The 21067-nt window shown below is 37.3% G+C and overlaps 1 protein-coding gene across 4 annotated transcripts in view; it reads left to right on the forward strand.

The window, feature by feature from the left end:
* SEL1L2 (SEL1L2 adaptor subunit of SYVN1 ubiquitin ligase) overlaps nucleotides 1-21067 on the forward strand; it is a 106446-nt gene that overhangs the window by 47724 nt on the left and 37655 nt on the right. For all 4 annotated transcript variants that reach the window (XM_060202913.1, XM_060202921.1, XM_060202931.1 and 1 more), the window contains 7 exons: nucleotides 6173-6226; nucleotides 7471-7530; nucleotides 7623-7704; nucleotides 9134-9288; nucleotides 9929-9985; nucleotides 18569-18637; nucleotides 20264-20341. In XM_060202913.1, the coding sequence (XP_060058896.1) occupies nucleotides 6173-6226; nucleotides 7471-7530; nucleotides 7623-7704; nucleotides 9134-9288; nucleotides 9929-9985; nucleotides 18569-18637; nucleotides 20264-20341 (555 nt within the window). The remainder of the gene's footprint in view (nucleotides 1-6172; nucleotides 6227-7470; nucleotides 7531-7622; nucleotides 7705-9133; nucleotides 9289-9928; nucleotides 9986-18568; nucleotides 18638-20263; nucleotides 20342-21067) is intronic.

Consider the following 21067-nt stretch of genomic DNA (forward strand, 5'->3'; position numbering starts at 1 on the left):
ATTACTGCAGTCTCATCCTGACCACAGTAGGCAGATGACCTCAACAACCTGTCCTGGACCTCACCTCTCCAGAGCCCTACCCCAATAGGAAAAAACAGTGACAGGTTGGGGGTATGGATCAACCAACAAACATCCATGTCTGTCAGAGAAGCAATTACAGAAGCTAGAACTCCTTCCTTCTATACCCAAAAAGAATTCCCAGAGGGGAAAAGGTTAGGGGAAGATAACCTGAGGGCTCTGAACCTCAATTCCACTGAGTCCCAGAACTTTTATGACTTGAAACCTTTGTTTTTGCACCATCACTGAAAGGGAAGAGACTTTGAAGAATATCTGAGGAAGCCACGTACTGTTTTGCTTATCTGAGAGGGAAGAGGATAAAGGAAGGACAACTGTGGGATGATTGTACTCATAAGTGGAATATAGAGATTGCAGGGATCATTTTATTTCTGCCTACTTTCACTGAAAGTTATGCAAAAGCTTGTTTTTAAGTTGCCTTTTTTTCAAAATGAAAAATTTATTCTTTGTTGCAAAAGAAATTCATACTCCCTGCATAAAAAAAAAAAACTGAGGAATTCACAATGTAGAAAGTAAACACTGTCTTAAAAGCTTTCCTCCTAGAGATCTTCTTTGTGACCATCCAATGAAGCACAGCAGCTAGACATCAAGTCAGATGAACTTAAGCTCTAGTCCATTCTGCCACTTGCTTATTTAAACATATTTTCCCTCCTTCTCCGTGACAATTTGACCTTTGATTACACTTCTGTTCTATTTTCCTGACAGTCTAATAGGAGTAAAATGTTAACTATATTTCTAAGGTAGCATTAGAACATTTAATTGGCAAACTACTCATTTTATAAAATGTCATTATAAAAACCATCGACTGGGTTGGGAAAACTATAATGAACTACTAGTGCATGGTGGTGATGGTGGTTCTTAGAGGGCTTCTGGATACTATGCCTATGAATTTGTTACATGGACAATGAACCTGACATAGAAGGTGACTGCATTACCCACCCACGGTTCACCGTGGCTTCTTGAGTCTGAGCTATCTTCTGAGAGACTGAAGATGGTGGTTCCTATACAACTATGTGAACTCTGCAAGAACTCCCACAAGAAGGAAAGTCTGATGACAACTTGCTGGTAAACTATGGTTTCTATGTTATATGTGCCTGAATAGATCAATGGCAAGTATATTGTGAGGGAGTCTTTTGAGCATGTATGCTTAGTTGAACCTTGAGAGCTTGTTTGGAGGTTCTAGCAGGGGAGCACAGCTACTTATATACCCTTGACCAACCGACGGACCGACCGACCGACTGACCAAAGACTGGTCCTTCTCTATTAGGGGAAGGCTGTCCTCTTCGACTGAGAGCGCAGCTTAGGAGGGACGCACATGGAACAGTGAGGGAGGAAGGAGACACCCAACTAGCCCACCTGCTAGATCAGCTGAATCAACTCTGGCAATCAAAGGGGTGACAGATGTTGCAGTGAGATTGCCCTCATAATCAATGCATGCTTAGTTGGACCAGGAGACTCCTGAAGGGTCTCTAATTTTCATCTGTACAGTTAGGATAAAAGCAAGGAAACAAACAATTAATTGGGGAACTCTATGTTTCTGGCTTACTGCTATACCTCTAACATTTAACACCATGCATGAAACAATAATTTTAAGTTGAATGATGGATTGAAAAATAATTGAATTGACGAATTAGTATCAAGATTATAATAATATGTGAAATCATTTAGTTTCATACCTGGAACTTTATTCATTTATAGAGAAAATATGTAAATATTATTACCTCCACTCTTATCCTTCCACATTTTTCCTATAATTATGTATCATTATTTTTATAAAAATGGGATCAGACTTTGACATTTTCTAATCTTTTCTTTATTAATGTAATCATGTATCATAGACATGTTACCATGTAAATCTGTTTAGATGAATGTCAAAATATTCATATAAATTTAATTAATATGGGGGGTCAGGTGGTAGAGTGGTGGGTCAAGCACACATGGCACAAGGCCCCATACTCCCCACCTGCAGGGGGGTCACTTCACAAGCGGTGAAGCAGGTCTGCAGGTGTCTATCTTTCTCGCCCCCTCTCTGTCTTCCCCTCCTCTCTCCATTTTTCTCTGTCCTATGCAACAACAACGACATCAATAACAACAACAATAATAACCACAACAATGATACAAAACAAGGGCAACAAAAGGGAAAAGGAAAAAAAAGGAAAAAATTTCATTAATATTTTTATTCCATGAATTTTATATAATCAAATATAAGAAAATTATATTTTCAAACTAATAAGCAAAATAAACTTTCAGTTCATATACTTGGTTAACTGAAAATATTAAGTTTTGGGTCAGGGAGGTGATTCAATGATAAAGCACATTCCTTGCAAGAGTGAAGGCCTGATTCAAGACTTGGTAAGGCATAAGAACAAGAAGGAAAAGGACTCTGGAGAAGGAAGGCAGGGGAAGCTTTGGTGGTGGTCAGGATTTAGGATCCCAGTATATAATGGTGGAGGGGGCCTAGGATAGAAACGAAAATGATTTGCATACAACTATCATGGATGGGGAGATTAAAAACTGTATCCATGTGTCAACAACTGTACTGTAAACCATTAACCTCCCAAGAAAATGATAAAATTCAGAAACAAATGGGACATTATAGATAATGGATCAGTGCTTTTATATATCTCAGGTATATATATATCCAAGACAGACTATATATATCCAAGACAGACTAAATATAACCATCATGTCTACCACTACAAATGAAATCACTTAATTCTTTGTTGTATTAACTCAATTATTTCTCGGACATTTACTATGCACCAAGCTTAATCTAGGTGAAGGTGAAAAATTGTCAGGTCAAAGTCCTTGTGAGTTCATCTGAAATATAAACAAATAATTGGAGTGAAATGCCAATAATATTTTACAGTTAAGCAGTGAATAAAGTATTTTCTACTCGGAAAAGGGTCTAGGGTTTTCCTAGAGCAGAAAAAGACTTTAACAGAGAAGTGACATTTATACCCACATTATATGTAGGGTATATAAAATATTTACTTGTCTATACCCAAGTAAAGAGTTTGATACTAGGTCAAAATATTAGTCCAAGAAAAAGAATTTCAAATGAATGTTACATGAAGCATATGGATTTTAGAGCTGAAGTCAGTTTCACTGTACATATTCTATTCAGCATAATTGTGTTGCTTGGTCACAACCCCTGCTTCTTGCTGCTTTAAGGAGAATCAGGTAGGGTCAGAGAGATAACTCAGTTTTAGAGCACAACATTTGCATACGTAGGTCCCAGAGACCCCAACTTCAACCTCTGCAATTGCTGTTTGTCAATGCCAGTCAGTGCTTTGTTCAATCTTTCCAAAAAATAATTTTTAAAGAAGCCTGCTTAAAAAAATCAGTAGAAGAAGGAAGACAAGGTAGGAGAAAACAATTGACTTGAGAGTTAACCCAATGTCAAGATTAACTCTAAATGTATGACTGTTGATAACTCTATCTTAATGACAAATATTCTATATTTTCTTCATTGGTTTTACATTTGAATCATAGAAATGTTTCATTGAAGGGGGATCATTATCAGCACTGTGCTATCACTGAAAAAAAATTTTGTACAAATCTAATAATAACTTGGATAATGAATACCTGTGTAGAACATTTCATCTTAACATTAATACTTTTTTTTCTAACTAAGGGTAGAGACTGTATATGCATCGTTCATTAGGGTTGATTCACATTGTAGTTTAGTATGCAATTTAAGCTAAAAGTAATGATCTCAGAAGCTTTCAAGCTTCGCACAATAATTAAAGGAAATTGCTTAATCCTTTTGCTCTATTGATAATACTTATATAAAAAGTAAAAAGGAAGGACTAATTTCTCAATTTTCATTTTTGGAAACAGTAATTTGCTTTAGAATAGAATAAAATATTCTCTACACTTCACTTTTTTTTTTTTTTCAAATCCGAGCTACCAGAACAATTCCTTGAAACCACAACACAACAGTTGAATCCAGAGTCATTTTATAAACAAATCTAATTAGCAGTTTGACCTTTAAAAACCACTGAAAGTGTCACTGATGTCATCTCACTATTGTGTAGCTTCCTTTAATGCACATTTTTTCCCTGGATTAAAGTTTCATTAGTCCATAATTCAAGCTATTTCATATCAGTTTTATCTTAGAAGAGACCAAATACCAAAAATTATTGTTCTGAAGTCATTAAGTGTCAATGCCCAAGTGTAAAGGAACTAGACAGCACTGATTATAGTAGCATATTTCCTTCATGGCAGCCCACATCCTTTGGCTTCACTTTCTGCTAAAAAGAGAAAGCAAGCATGCCCTCTAGGCTGTTTAATTAAAGACTGAGGAAATCATCATTTTAGTACTTACTTTCTAGATAAGATTTAGTATGCCTCTCCTTAATCATAGAAAAAAAATTGATTCCCACACAATTCACTTTATAAATTTATGACGTCACAAACTTCTGCAGGAAGACCAGACTAAAAACTATCATAAACTGTGCTTTAAATCATATACAATTGATGAAAGAGTCTTAAAATGCAAGTCCAGTTGGAACCATATTTTCTTTTTTTTAATATATTTTATTTATTTATTTTTATTGTTGTTGTTATTGATGCTGTTGTTGTTGGATAGGACAGAGAGAAATGGAGAGAGGAGGGGAAGAGACAGAGGGGGAGGGAAAGATAAGAGACCTACAGACCTGCTTCACCACTTGTGAAGTGACTCCTCTGCAGGTGGGGAGCACGGGGCTCGAACTGAACCGGGATCCTTAGGGCGGTTCTTGTACTTTGCACCACGTGCATTTAACCCACTGCGCTACTGCCCAACTCCCAGAACAAACCATATTTTCATCTTTTTATATCTCTACAGTTTCTATATAAATAAATCAGATTCTAAATGGATCAAAGTCAAAGTTTCCAAGAGTTATAAGAAAAATTATTATTTAATATTAACTGCAGACATCCTTAAAAGGAGCTAATTTAGCCATTTTATATTACAAGAGTTTGAGGAGTAACAGAATTTTAGATGCCTTCTATTTGTAATAACAGCATTTATGGTTAACTTTTCTAAAAAAAGGAGACTTTGAAACTAAAGAGGAATAGGCTCATTCATAACAGTTTTTTTTTTCAATGTATGGATTAAATAAAATATATGAATTATACTAATAAATGACATTTTAGAACTATGATGCTTTGGGGAACTAACATCTGTATTGTTTCATACTCTAAAAGCAACACAATTCATTGTCCTTGAAGTTATTATAAAAAAAACTTTATTTTCTATTTTTCCTTTTTAAAAAATACATATTATTTATTTATTTATTAATGATAGGGATAAGAGGAGAGAGAGTGAGAACCAGAACATCAGTCTGGCACATGTGCTGCAGGGAATTGAACTTGGGACCTCATGCTTGAGAGCCCTTTGACTTTATCTACTACACCACCTCCCAGATCACTCAATTTCTATTTTGATTACATTCTCAGACCTTGATGTAACTTACCTGTAGGAAGATATTTAGCAACTTACAGTGTATTCACATCATCTATTGAACAGATGGGGGAAAATAGGAACGTGGGCTTGGTAATGGTAGGTATAGAATATTGACTAATGAGTTGATGCTAAAATGTAAGCAAGTCTCTGACAGTCTGCCACAGGATAAAACCCTTGACCCCATGATCTTCAAACACTTCCAGTCATTAGTTCGATAGCTATGACCAGATTGATTTTAAACAATATTTTAAATGATTTATTTATTTAGAGCCAGAAGAAAAGACCAGAGTACTGCAGGGCCATGTTCCATTTTAAGCAGTGCCAGGGGTCAAACCTGAGGCTCAAGTGTCATATTAACATAAGAATGTGGGATGGACTTCAAAAATTTGTGCCAGAAGTTGATGTACTGCACCAAAGTAAAATACTCTGGGTTGGGTCGGGGGGAGAGTACAGGTCTAAAAAGGGATGACAAGGGATGACAGGGGACCTAGTGGGGGGTTGTATTGTGGAAAACTGAGAAATGTTATGCATGTACAAACTATTGTATTTAATGTAAAACATTAATACCCCAATAAAGAAAAAATAGTAAAATAATGGTAAAAAACAAATCGATTTATTGAGTTTTTCTTTTCTTTTTTACTTCAGGCATTAGGATTTTTGTCTTCTTATGGAATAGGAATGGAATATGATCAAGCCAAGGTATTGTCACTCTGTTTTTCCTAGAATAAAATTGATTTTTGTATTTATTTGTTTACTTACGTATTATGATTCATTCTTATACTGTTCCTCACACAAGCATAATTCAGTTGAGCAGCCTCCTGACTCAATTTTTCATTCTACCTTTTCAGTGAGGAGGGAGTGGGAAGGAGAGAGAGAGGCACCATTTCCCACCCATGGAGTTCCTCTAGTGCTATCTTTAGTGCTCTCATGTGTCACCAGGCATAGAACCCAGGGCTTGAAATATGAGAAGGTATGAGATCTACTCATTGAGCATTAATCCTGGCCACTCAAAATGAAACTTTTTGCAGGGGGTCATCTTTTTAAAAATATTTGTTTATTCTTATAAGTTCAAGAAGGATGACAGAGGACCTAGTGGGGGTTGTACTGTTATATGGAAAACTGAGAAATGTTATGCATGTACAAGCTATTGTATTTACTGTTGAATGTAAAACATTAATTTCCCAATAAAGAAATTTTTTAAAAAGGAAAAAAATATTCGTTTATTCTTGGATAGAAATTAGTGAAATTGCAAGGGAAGAAGGTAGAGAGAGAGAGACATGTAGACCTGCTCCACTGCTCTTGAAGCTCTCCCTCTGCAGGTGGGGTTAAGGGTTTCAACTTGTGCATTGTAGCATGCACATTCAACTAGGTGATCCACTGCCCAGCTGCAAAACTGAATTTTTGAAAATGTTCATTTAAAAGGGAGTCTATTCTTATAGATGATGGTTAACAGTACCAGCTCAGTAGAGGAATTTAGTGTTAGAATACTGTTTCTTTTCTTTTCACTGCTCCAGGCTGACATTTTTTTCCCCCATGATGGAGATAGAAAGACATGAAAGCTCCAAAGTTTTATTTAGTAAGAAGGGACCCTGGCTTGAACCTGAGTTGTGCATATGGCAAAACAAGTACACTATTCAAATGAACTATTTTGCTAGCCCTTCCATGTCCCATATTTCAAGTTTTTCATTTAAGGTGAATAACAACTGCTTCATAACAATTATGTAATGACTAGATGAAATATTATTTACAGTGCCTTTTTTTCAGACCTCAGAGTTCACTAAGCAGCCTACTCACCCAAATGGCAGTCATCTTTACAGTGTAGGAGACTAAAATTTGGAATTCATTTTTGAAGTAGCTAAAGTTCATTTCTGAAATATGAATTTAAAAGCAGTGATTGATTTGAATTTCTAATTTAGTTCAACAAATTTTTGTTTTTATTATAGGCACTAATATACTACACTTTTGGAAGTGCTGGAGGAAGCATGATGTCTCAAATGATTTTGGTTTGTAAATTAAATATTCCTGTTTCCAAATACAAGTATTATAAACTTGTATGTCAGAATATTAATAAAATGTTTATATGTCTGAATTTTAGGGTTACAGATATTTGTCAGGAATCAATGTTCTACAGAATTGTGAAGTTGCCTTAAATCATTACAAGAAAGTGGCAGATTATAGTGAGTAACTCATATACTTTATGTGAAGGTGGACAGTCTTGAGAAGCAATTAAGAGATAAATCAATGCCTATTGACATCTTTGAAAGTATTAAGAGTATGCTGTAACATCTACTATAATATTTCATTTATTACAGTAGTTTCTTATTACATAATTTTCAAATAATTTTAAATTACTGTACTCATCTATTTTTGCTAGTGTATATCCTCAATTTTGCTTATTCTCATATTTCTCCTAAAACTGAGAATTTTGATATTATATCAATAAATATTAAGTAATTTCCCTAATTCTAACACTTGGAATATTGGTGGCCTAATGGGTAGAGCACATGAATTGCTAAAAATTCCTGAAGAAATGGATATAAATCATGTGCATGTACATGTAGATCTCTATTAATGAACTTGAGAACAATTTTAGCAATCATTATCACCCTCTCCTTTGTGTAGAAAAAGTAGAGTATATGATTAATATATGCTCCAAGAATCATATTCAAAGTTTTATGTAATGTTTCATCCTGTAACATCACTAAACCAAACTGCAAAATAGAGTTTTAAATACAGGCCTTCAATTAGTGAATAAAGTAGTATCCATTTAAATAAAGTAGTATACTTTTTATAATCATAATAATATTCAAGTACATAGCTTAATGTTATACATAATATTATATAGAGTGATAACTCCATAAGACATAGGATCTGAAGAAAGAAAGGAAAAAGTGCTTTGGAGTTTAAGATGTTATATATAGCAAGGTCATTACATATGTTTAATAAAACTGTAATTGCAAATGGCTCATCTAGTTAGGCTTATTCAGACATTGTTTATTTTCAGGCTACCTTTGGGAAACAATTAAGGAGCCATTATCATTTTCTTTTATTTTTTTAAATTATCTTTATTTATTTATTGGATAGAGACAGCCAGAAATCAAGAGGGAAGGGTGGGACAGAGAGGAAGAGACAGAGACACCTGCAGCACTGCTTTACCACTCATGAAGCTTTCCCCCTGCAGGTGAGGACCGGGCACTCGAACCTGGGTCCTTGTGCATTGTAACGTGCACTCAACCAGGTGTGCCACCCATTATCATTTTTATGCTGTAATAACAGTACTGGAAAAAGTCAGAGGTAGAGGATATCAGTTGCTTGCTCCTAAAATCTGTCCTTTCTTTGAACTTGCTTGGCCAAAGTCTTCAGTATGGCCTGATATATGTTGGTACTAAATCTGAGTGAATTCCAAATAGTAATTAGACTTCTTGCTTTTATCAGATTTAAATAAATATCAGCACAATTCTATTTCCTGTGAGTACTGATTTTCTGTTAATAGACCAGATTTCTGCACAATTTGAGGAGAATAGGCCTACTGATGTTTTATTTTCTACTGTTATCTCCTCCAACCTTGTGTATTCTGGCCATTCTCTGGTTTGTTTCTATTCACAGTTGCTGACAAATTGGAGAAAAGTGAAGGTATCCCTGTGGAAAAAGTGAGACTAACTGAAAGACCTGAAAATCTGAGCTCTAACAGTGAAATTTTGGATTGGGACATATACCAATACTACAAATTTTTGGCAGAAAGAGGAGATATTCAGATACAAGTAATGTATATAGATAAACTTGACTGTTTAGAACATACAAATGACAAGGGACTTGATTATGCATCCCTGAATAGTTAATAATGCCTCATTCTGAATGGAAAAGGGAAGAGACCCCATTCCTCTTTGTCTTAAGATTTTCTTTTTCATGTTTTTTTTTTTCATTCTCTGCTATTTTTAGTGCCTATAGTCCATGGGAGAACCAGTTGCCATAGTAATGACAAATTTTTTTTTGCATTTACTCTTACCATTTACTGTAAAAAAATAACCTAGATTTCAATTATAGAAAAAGTACCATTCATTGTTGGCTTTACTATAAATTAGCTCTTACCACAGTCCAGAATGTTCTATTTTTGATAGAGAGAATGAGCCAGAAAGTATATGATCTTTGACTGTCAGGACTTAAGGCCCCTGGACTGTATACCTGCAGGCAAGATTCCTGTCATTGAATTCACATGCCCAGCATTAATCAATTACCCAGTAAATGATATAGTCTGGAATGTCTTCCTTATTCTTTTACAAAGCATGCCAAATACACCAAACTAGGTCAACATATTATAATAAAATCACCAAGTAGGCTTTTTTTTTTCTTTATTTAAATTGATACTTCTGATGGAACAATTTCCAAACTCATTGTTTCTAGGTATCTCTTGGACAGTTACATCTAATTGGAAGGAAAGGTCTTGATCAAGATTACTATGTAAGTCAATCAAAATTCAGTTATGTGGTGTGGAGAGGATAATGCTGCAGAAGGGTGGTGGACAGTGACAGAGAAGTAGAGGCTTCTAAAGGAACAGTTGGGAAATTGGGCTAGAGGAATTTCCATAATCTAACCAAATCTAATCTCTTTCCATCCACACTCACTGCTGAAACAGAGCTTGGGGAGGAGGATTCTCCCAGCTGTCAAACTTGGACATGCATATTCCCCAAAAGTCAGCTGTGGGAAGTTCACCTAAGAGTTTTCTTATGAGGACTAACTTCAGCCCTATTTGGCTAGATCACAGACTGTTTTCAACATCATTAGAAATATGATTAAGCATCTTCATATATTTGAAAAGTTTCTCTCAGTAATTTTGCTTAGTCTTACTTTACCCCAGTGAGATTAGAGGATTAATTAACAATTCAAATTTACAGTGGAGGAAAAAAGCAAATAAACTTGGCCTACACAGGATACTCCTGGGTAAGATGCCAGAGATTTGGGGAAATAACTGAGATTCTTTTTAAAAGGTGACTTTGAATCCCTTTTAGTAGGTACCATGTCCTCATTGTATCAATGTAGCGCAGCGGGTTAAGTGCACATGACCGAGTAAGGATCGCGGTTTGAGCCCCTAATCCCCACCTGCAGGGGAGTCCATTCACAAGCGATCAAGCAGGTCCTCAGGTGTCTTTCTCTTCCCCTGTCTTCCTCTCCTCTCTGATTTCTCTCTGTCCTATCCAACATAATGACAGCAATAACAACAACAATAAAACAAGGGCAACAAAAGGAAATAAATAACTATTTTTTAAAAAGAAAGAAAGAAGAAAGAAAAAGGAAGGAAGGAAGAGAGAAAGAGAGAAAGAGAGAAAGGGAGAAAGGGAGAAAGGAAGAAAGGAAGAAAGAAAGACAGACAGACAGACAGACAGAAAGAAAGAAAGAAAGAAAGAAAGAAAGGCCCTATTTCAACAAAGCCCCAACAAGATAGAAACAGCTACTTTCGGAGTCAGGCAGTAGCTCAGTGTGTAAAGCGCACATGGCACAAAGCGCAAGGACCCACATAAGGATCCTGGTTCCAGCCCCGGCTCCCCACCTGCAAAGCAGGTCTGCAGGTGTCTGTCTTTCTCTCCCCCTGTCTTCCCCTCCTCTCTTCATTTCTCTCTGTCCTATCCAACAATGATGACATCAATAACAACAATAACTACAACAATAAAACAAGGGCAACAAAAGGGAATAAATAAATAAAAAAAAAAAAGAAACAGCTACTTTACATGGTGATTATATGAGAGTTATCTGCTTTTATTTCCCATCTTAATTCACATTACTATTTTATAAATATATCTTTGGTACTATGGTTTTGTTTTACAGAGTAAGTAATATTTACAATAAACATTAGGTAAATGCCCATGTGAATTCAGTAAAATTGTGATGAAGGTGACAATTAAGATAAGCAGTTCACTTGAAGGTCTTCAGAATTTTTTTTAATCTTCAGCATACTCTAAACTTCAGTTGCTTAGAAAGGAAGTTCTGAATCCATAATATTACTTTGATGTCAAATTTCAACCTGCAGTGAACTTCTTCTATTTATTCCAGTATACTAACCCTAGTAGCTGATTTTCCATAAATTTAATTGTGAATGTCCCCATACCTCAGCTATATCACCAGTCTTTGTAAAGTACATGAAACACTACAAAATAAGTACTTCTGGTAAATTCCAACCACTGCAACCACCAAATGGGGGTAGTAACTCCCTCCATGTGAGGATAAAGTACAATCCCAAGGTTATCACTGAGGGATTCTGACGCTCAGTGGGTAATTCTCAGGTATTTGGGCATCACACAAGAGTTTAGTCAGATTCTCCTATGAGCTCATTCATAAAGCTGTTCTCTCTCTCTCTCTCTTTTTTCTTCCAGGGCCCCGACTTGGATAAGACATAGAGAAATCAGAGAGGAGGGGAAGGCAGAGAGGGCGAGAGAAAGACACCTACAGACCCATTTCACCACTTGTGAAGTGACCCCCCCCTACCCCCCACCCCTATAGGTGGGAGGAGTCAGGGGCTCATACCAGGATTCTTATGCAGGTCCTTGCACTTCTTTGTATGGTGTGCACTTAACCCGCTGCTACCGCCCAGCCCCCATAAAGATTTTTTTTTTTTTTACTATTATTCCCTTTTGTTGCCCTTGTTGTTTTATTTCTGTAGTTATTATTGTTGGATAGGACAGAGAGAAATGAAGAGGTGAGGGAAGACAGAGAGGGGGAAAGATAGACACCTGTAGACCTGCTTCACCGCCTGTGAAGGGATTTCCCTGCAAGTGGGAAGCAGGGGGCTGGAACCAGGAACGGGATCCTTATGCTGGTCCTTGAGCTTTGCGCCACGTGCACTTAACCCGCTGAGCTACCGCTGGACTCTCTCCTAAAGATGTTCGGAAGATGAGAAGCTGAGTGAGTCTGAAAGTAGTAAACTGTTTCAAGACATACACTTAGGTAGTACAGTTGTTAAGTAGAATTGAAATTTAGGGTTTTAACATTCAAAGTGTAATTTCTTTCCATTAAAAGTTCCTTCCTTTTGACCTATGCAAAAAATAAAACTAGAAATAAATCTAAAAATCTACTTTATTTATAAAGCAAGAATAAAGTACCACAATATCCTTTTGCTTCAGCTCTTTCTTATGCTGGCCCCATGCTTCCCACCTTAATATAAAAAAGAAAGGAAGAAGGAAAGAAAGAAAAAAAAAGATTGGTTAATTTTACGGTTGTTCCAATCTTTCAAGTATAATTTTGAATGAGCACAAATTGGTTCTTCCTGTTTTCTTTTTTTTTTAAGTATTTATTTATTTCCTTTTGTTGCCCTTGTTGTTTTATTGTTGTAGTTATTCTTGTTGTCGTCGTTGTTGGATAGGACAGAGAGAAATGGAGAGAGGAGGGGAAGACAGAGAGGAGAGAAAGATAGACATCTGCTTCACTGCTTGTGAAGTGACTCCCCTGCAGGTGGGGAGCCGGGGGCTCAAACCGGAATCCTTAAACTGGTCCTTGTGCTTCGTGCCACATGCGCTTAACCTGCTGTGCTACTGCCCCACTCCCCCTTCCTGCTTTCTTTTTAAAAATACTGATTTATTGGATAAAGATAAGGAGAAATTGAGAGAAGTTGTGGGGGTGGGAGGCAAGAGAAACACCTACAGTAGTGCTTCACCACTTGCAAAGCTTTCCCCCTGCAAGTGGGGACCAAAAGCTTGGACCCGGGTCCTTGAACATCACATGTGAGCTCAACCAAGTGTGCCACTGTCTGGCCCTTAAAAAGCAATATTTTGGGGAGCCTGGTGGTGGTGCATCTCATTAAGGTACATATTACCATGCCCAAGGACCCCCAGTTTGAGTCCCTGCTCCCCACCTACAGAGGGAACACTTCACAGGCAGTAGAGGAGGTCTACAGGTGTCTCTCTTTTTACTTTCCTCTCTGTCTCCCCCTCCTATCTGAATTTCTCTCTGTTCTATCTAATAAAATTAAAGGAAAAAATGGTTGTTAGGATTTTAGTGCAGGTGCAGAGCCCCAGCATTAACCCTGGGGGTGGGGGGAGAGAAATAGTTTCTTTAAGTATGCCTTCTTTTTTAATAAGCCTAAATTTTCATTAAGGACTCCAGTCAAAGTTTGAACCTCAAGACTGATATATATATATATATATATATATATATATATATATATATTCTATTTTAGGCTGCAGTATAGAGATACAGGGAGAAAAAGACACCAGCAGACCTGTTTCACTGCTCATGAATTGACTTCCCCTGCAGGTGGGGAGCGAAGGCTGGAACCAGGTCCTTGCACTTGATAATATCTACGCTTCCCCCAGTGGTGTGCCACCTCCCAGCCCCCCTAAGCAAGTCTTCTGATCTGGGTCAAGCTCAGCTAATCTTGCCTGAGCTTACTGATTTATGATAGCTGGGATGCCTGGGCCACTCCACAAATGTTGTAGGAGCATAGAAGCATGAGTTTCTTGAGGGTTAAGGTCAGAACTCACATCACTCCTGTCACATTTTCAAGGTCAATTTGCATTGAAGGGGTAGGGAAAAGCATGCGCAGAACTGTAAAATACTATAGTACTGTTTTCAACTTAACAACTTAGTTGCACCAGGACAAGTCTGGAGTGAGTGGGGATACAAAGAAGAGATAAAATGATAAATAAATAAGTAAATAAATAAATAAATATCCAGGGCCTAGGAGGTAGAACAGTGGATAAAGCATTGGATTCTCCTCAAACATGTGGTCCTTAATTCAAGACCCAGAATCCCATGTGCCAGAGTGATGATCTGGTTTCTCTCAATCTCTCTCTCATTAAAAAAATTAATTTGGGCTGGGGAGACAGCATAATGTTTATGTAAAAGACATTCATGCCTGAGGCTCCAAGGTCTCCAGCTCAGACTCTAACACCACTACAAACCAGAGCTGAACAATACTCTGGTCTTTCTCTTTCTCTCTGCATCTTTCTCTCTGTCTTTCTCATTAAAATAAAATAAGTAAATACATTTAGGGAGCCAGGTGGTGGTGCACCCCATTGAGTACACATACTACTAAGCACAAGGACCTGGGTACATTTTAATGCCGTTTGCATTTCTAAGTACATACAGGCTTGGAATGAATTAGATTGAGAAAGCTTGATGTTTTGGCATATATTATTAAAGAGAAGAAGGCATAACTAAATTAAACCTAGTAGCAGAATAATATTAAATATGTAGTAGTAACTGCTTTGTCTGCTCTGCTATCCATTAAAAAAGAAAATGCCATTCCTTTCGGGGGTGATTTATGGAGCCTGGGATAAAAAAGTGTTCATAAATGTTTTTAGAGTAATACATTTTCTTGACACTTAAATCTAGGTAATGGAATAGAAAAATGTTACAAACTGATTAAAATAAGGGTTTTTCTTAAAACCAATGAAAAACCATGCTTGTTAAAAAGAGAGAGATGTGCATTTAAATCAGAAAAACTTCATTTAGCATAATGCTTGGGACATACAACAGGCATCCTACCAAAGATACCATCAATTATAAGATACTTTATTTTATGTGTTACTGAAAATGAAAAAGTGTTGTCAATGTGAATTGTACGTTGCTATTAATAACAAGTAGTGCCCTTATCAAAATGTGATTGAGAGAGAATATACACGTTAGATTTAGTAAAATATGACTCTAGGAGTTCTGTAAATATTCAAAAGATAGATGGTGTCTCAGTCTGTTATAGTTACCATAACAAGTGTACCATAGACTGAGTGGCTTCTGAATAACAAACATTTATTTCTCAGAGTTCTGGAACCTGGAGATCTGAGACAGAGTGGCAGCTTAGTTGGATGAGGATCCTTTTTGAATCTGCAAACATCATATATCCCAACACAGCAAAAAGTGCAGACCAACTTTTGGGGTCTTTTTAATAAGGTCACTAATTTCATTCATACAGGCTCTAACAATTACCTATGAAAGGCCCCACTTCCTAATCTTATCACCTTAAGCACTAGGTTTTCAACATATGAATTTTGGGGAAGCACAAATGTGCAGAACACAACAAATGGAGAGAGAGATATGTCGGGGTGAATAGGCTAGATGGATGAATGACTAAATACTTGATTTTCAACTCACTGAAAGCATGAACTCAGACTAGTATATATAATCAAAGTTGCTTCTATGGTTCTTTGATCTACATAATAAGTTTGCTCTACCAGGTGTGCTACCATCCAGCCCCCTGTCTTTGATAAATGCTTATACAGTTGAAGCAAGCTAATTTAAAGAGAACGAAAAGAGAATTGGAATTCCAAGCAAATTGTATGAGAGTGGAGGAGTACAGAAAGGAGAGAGTTAGGGAGAGATTCAATTCTCCTGGCCTTCATGGAATCATTTTATTGAAGGAAGAGCATAACACCAGGATTCTTATTTGCTTCTAGTAATGGGCTGTTCTCTTTTAATAATTCAAATCTAGTTTTCCAGAGTGTGACTTTTTTCCCACAAGAACTCTCCATTGACAGATGCTTGAGAGCAAGAAAACTCTGAAGATGATTTCATAGAACTATAATATTAGAGCCTAAAAGTTTTAAATCTCACCCCATTTATTTGGGAGATTTATATCCAAATCATTTACTCCACCATTCATTCTAGAAATATTTCTATCTTGACATAAGAAAAAGCACTGTGAGGTACAGAGGATTCAGCACTGGAGGAGGTAGAAAAATGAAAGATTTAAATCAACAGATACATGTCATGATAGTTCCATAGGGATGTATTTGGACCTTGGCTCAAAAGAAACATTGATAAGAAATACCTTTTCTTTACTGATGCGCTCTCATAAATGTGATTGGTAACTCACACACTTGATTTGCTAAAAAATAATTAGGAAATTGTACATTACTACAACGTTCTATCCAATTGACATATTACTTTAGATAGATATTTTAGATATAACTTATTTCAGGATTCCCTCATACTTCTAAGTCTCCAGTGGTTTCTTTTTTCTGCCAATAAAATAAAAGTTCTAAGCCTGGTAATCAAACTGTTTATAGGAAGTCAGGAGGTAATTTACCCTGTAGAGCACAGAAAGTAACATGTAGGAAGGAGGACTGAGATTTGAGTTGCCGGCTACTACATGGGAGCACCATGCAAAGTAAAAGCAGGGATGTAGTGTCTCTCTTTCTCTCTATATCTCTTTGTCTTTCACCCTTAACCTAGAAAAAGTGGGGAGAAAAGTCTACTAATGTGGTGGAATTGTGTAGGCAGGAAGCCCCAGCAAAGCCCTGGTTGGAGACCAAAAAAAAAAAAAAAGAAAGAAAGACTATTATGTAGATTCACCCTTTTTTTTAAAGCCATACATATATATATATATATATATATATATATATATTCTATATAAGTGATACCTAAGTAATTACTATTTCATGGGCATACTTTTTATGTTTCCATATCCATTCCTTGCTCATGTTATTTCCCTACCTTATGATGCCCTCTGTACTGGCAAGCCTTCTCAGTCTTTTATGAAACCTTTACATTTAAGCCATCATTCTCATTTTCAGGACACTGAGTGCCAGTTACATGGGAACTGGACTCAGGCTGCTTGTAGCCTGCACGGATCTTGGCTGTCCCTAAATAAACTCAGATAGTAATACTTTCATTGTGGTACCATTGTGAAGATGAGTTATGATAAAGTTTATAAAACATGTATCAGAGAACTAGGTCTAATTTTTAAAAATATTTTTAGATTTTTTATTAACTATTTATTGAATAGAGACAGTCAGAAATTGAGAGGGAAGGGGGAATTAGAAAAGGAGAGAGAGAGAGAGAGAGAGAGACCTGCAGCACTACTTCACCACTTGCAAAGCTTTCCCCCTACAGGTGAAGACTAGGGGCTCAAACCCAGGTCCTTGTGTAATGTTAACATGCGTGCTCACCCAGGTGCACCACCACCCAGCCCCTCTAATTTTTGTTTACATATATTCCTTTCTTCTCAGCAATATTACTAGGGGACAGTTGTAGGGACAATGTTTATTTTTGTTGTTGGATTATTAATATCTAACATACTATCACAGATATAGAAGGCATCAGTCATAAAATTTTGAAGGTATAAGTGAAGAACAGAAAAGATAGATGGATGAATGAATGGAATATGAAGACACTGGTGGAATTTGTATTTACTTTATGTCCACTAGGCAGACTCACTTTAATAATAAGGAGGTGGTTCTCAAATCAATTTGCAATATTTGAGATCATATTTACATATTAAAGAACTGCCCACAGATCCTCATTATTTATCGCTTTTTTTTTTTTTTTTTTACCAGAGCACTGCTCAGCTCTGGCTTATGGTGGTGTGGGGGTTGAACATGGGACTTTGGAGCCTCAGGCATGAGCGTCTCTTTGCATAACCATTATGCTATCTACCCCTGCCCTTTATCCAAGACTTTTTATTTTGTTTTTTGTTCTTCTTCTATTTATTCATTTATTTATTTAGCCAAGGCTTTTTATAAGGCAAAAGAATTGGGTCCTAATAAGAGAGTGTCTTTATTTATCATTCTCAGGGGCTTAATTTCTATTATTACTTGATATGATCTCTAAGGAGGGCTTCTAAAAGGTCAGAATGAGGGCTAGAAAATGAGACAGCCGGGGACAGGTCAGCCCTTATGCATTCTGAGCTGAGTATTTCATGTAATGTTATGACCAAGAGAGAATCAGAGCCCCTGCCAATTCCCTGAAATTTGATTTAAAAAGAATTGGCCTGAAATTCACCTCTGCAGGAAGGCCTGGTCTGAGCAGGTAGTTGAGTCTGTCTGGTCTCACTCTGCCTTATAAACATTGGGATGCTGCATATCCAATTCTGCCAATTGTGCAAACGATCTTATAAAATAAGCACATAGTGTCAACATAAAAGTCTTCATTTTCAAAATAGACTATTTAGTGCTATAGTTGGGATTCATCTGTCCTCCACAGAGCTATAGACTTATGGTTCTTTTCCAAATGTGAGAAATAGTATAAAATTACATACGTTGAATGAAATAAAGTTTAGTTTGAAAAGTTATTTTGTAGGATATGCTCATGATTGTTAATATACTGTTCCTTTTTCAGAAAGCACTATACTACTTCTTAAAGGCAGCAAAGGCTGGGAGTGCAAATGCCATGGCATTTATAGGAAAGGTGTGTGCTTCACTTTGATGAGTATTTTTAATTTCTGAAAAACCTAAGGATTTACTGATACCAACTAACAAAACCTAGCAAATAGGGTGACAGAGCTGTAGGCCTTTCACAGAAGCTGCTGACCAGGACATAAAGCTATAAACTCAGGTAACAACTTCAAATGAAGTGCCACATAACAGCACTCAATCTGGAATACTTAAAACAACCTTGAAAACTAGTAAAGTCATGGGCCTCTTGAAATATACCTAAACTAGACCTACTAGCTTTTTCCAAAATGGACACCCCAATCTTCATCTGCAGTATTCTTGCCTTTAAGTTCATGATTAGTCAACAATTAGTTAAAAAAAAAATTGTTCTGCTTTTATATCTTAACCTTTTTTCAACCACCAGCTTGCAGATGCTACCATGATGCCAACCTGACTTCCCTGGGCAGAGGACCCCACCATGTGTCCTGGAGCCCCACCTCCCCAGAGCTCTGCTCCACTGGGGAAAGAGAGACAGACTGGGAGTATAGATCGACCTGTCAATGCCCAGATTCAGCAGGGAAGCAATTACAGAAGCCAGACTTTCCACCTTCTGCACCCCACAATGATCCTGGATCCATACTCCCAGAGGGATAAAGAATAGGGAAGCTATCAAGGGAGGGGATTGGATATAGAGTTCTGGAGTTGGGAATTGTGTGGAATTGTACCCCTCCTATCCTATAGTCTTATCAGTGTTTCCATTTTATAAATAATTAAAAAAAAAAAACTTGAAAATATCCCTTGCCTCATCTGAATAATTCAGAATACCCCAGGTCCCTTGCCCAGAACCTCAGGATTACCCTGTCATGTAACAGGAGAACCAGACTAGTCCTGCTTTAAAATTTAATACAAGCCTCAGCCCAGGCAGGCACCTCCTTTACCACTCACAGGCATGAGAACCCCGCTCCAGGCTGACTAATCCTCCTAGGGTCTTCTCTCCTCTCCCTCTTTGTTGCCTGCCCTTGTCTTCCTGCAGCCAATTTGCATTAGTAACCATGGGGACAAGTGTCCTGCTTCCAGAAATGCTATATAAGGTAATCATGTAATCAGAAACACAAGAAAACACAAATAGCATCCATTTCTTCTCCCTAGGGTGAGGTCACTCCAGAGTATATACAACAGGTATTTTCCTCTTAGTTTTTTTTTTTTTTTTCAATTGAGGTGAAAGTCAAATAACATAAAATTAGCTGTTTATAAGTGTGCAATCCAGGGGGTTGGGGTGGTAGCACAGCGTGTTAAGCACACGTGGTGCAAAGCGCAAGGACCTGGGTAAGAATCCCAGTTCGAGCCCCCAGCTCCCCACCTGGGGGGGGGGTCACTTCACAAGCGGTGAAGCAGGTCTGCAAGTGTCTCTATTTCTCCTCCCTGCCCCGGTTTTCCCCTCCTCTCTCCATTTCTCTCTGTCCTATCCAACAATGACAACATCAACAACAACAACAACAATAAAATAACAAGGGCAACAAAAGAGAAAATAAATAATTTAAAGTGTGCAACCCAGTATCCTTTTCTATATCCACAGCATTGTGCACCACTGTACAGTTCTAAATATGTTTATCGCCCTCAAATTCCATCATTTTAAGAAGCACCTTTGCTTGTTTTCTAGATGTATTTGGAGGGTAATGTGGCAGCACCACAAAACAACATTACTGCTTTCAAATACTTTTCCATGGCAGCCAGTAAGGTATGTACTTCTTCTCTACTGTTAAAAGCACAGAAATGTATTTGACTTTAATTCTATAAAGATTTTTGTTGAAGAGTTGAGTTCAAATCCCCAGGCTTAACTAGTGGACCTGAGGGGAGTTTCGTGTCCTGGAAAAGAATATCCTTCACAATAAATTAGGGATTTGGGAAAGGTGAGACGTTGTATTTTTGGAGTTTGGAAACTAGCAGTTACCTGTGATGTCCCAGGCAGGAGGCCAGACAGAAGTTCAGTCTTTCTTTCCCATTTAGTCCAGGAAACAGAAAATAAAAAAGGGCATAACATAATAGCTCACTTGAATAGTGTGCTGCTTTGTCATGAGCCCAAGCCAGATTAGAGTCTGGCATCCTCCTCTGTGATGGAGGAAGCTTCAATGCTATTCTCAAAAGGAGGAAAATTTTAAAGCTGAGCATGGATGGGTCTGTTGCCCAGTGCCAAAAAAGTCACTGTTAACATTCCCTTTTTTACAGCTCTCTGTCTCTCTGTGGGCCAAAGAGATAGCACACATGTACTTACCATGCACATAGTCCAGATGCAAACCCCAGCACCATGTAGGAGGTACTATGATACCAGAGGAAACTTCTGTGCCATTGTGTTTCTTCCTTTCCCTAGCTGAACAGAAAGGTGACCCAGAATGGTAAAATCACATATACACAAGAGAGAAGGGAAGGAAGAAGGGGGGAGGGGGAAATTTTATTGCTGTTTGAA

The sequence above is a fragment of the Erinaceus europaeus genome, chromosome 1 (genome assembly GCF_950295315.1).
Source record: "Erinaceus europaeus chromosome 1, mEriEur2.1, whole genome shotgun sequence".
Taxonomy (NCBI): Eukaryota; Metazoa; Chordata; class Mammalia; order Eulipotyphla; family Erinaceidae; genus Erinaceus; species Erinaceus europaeus.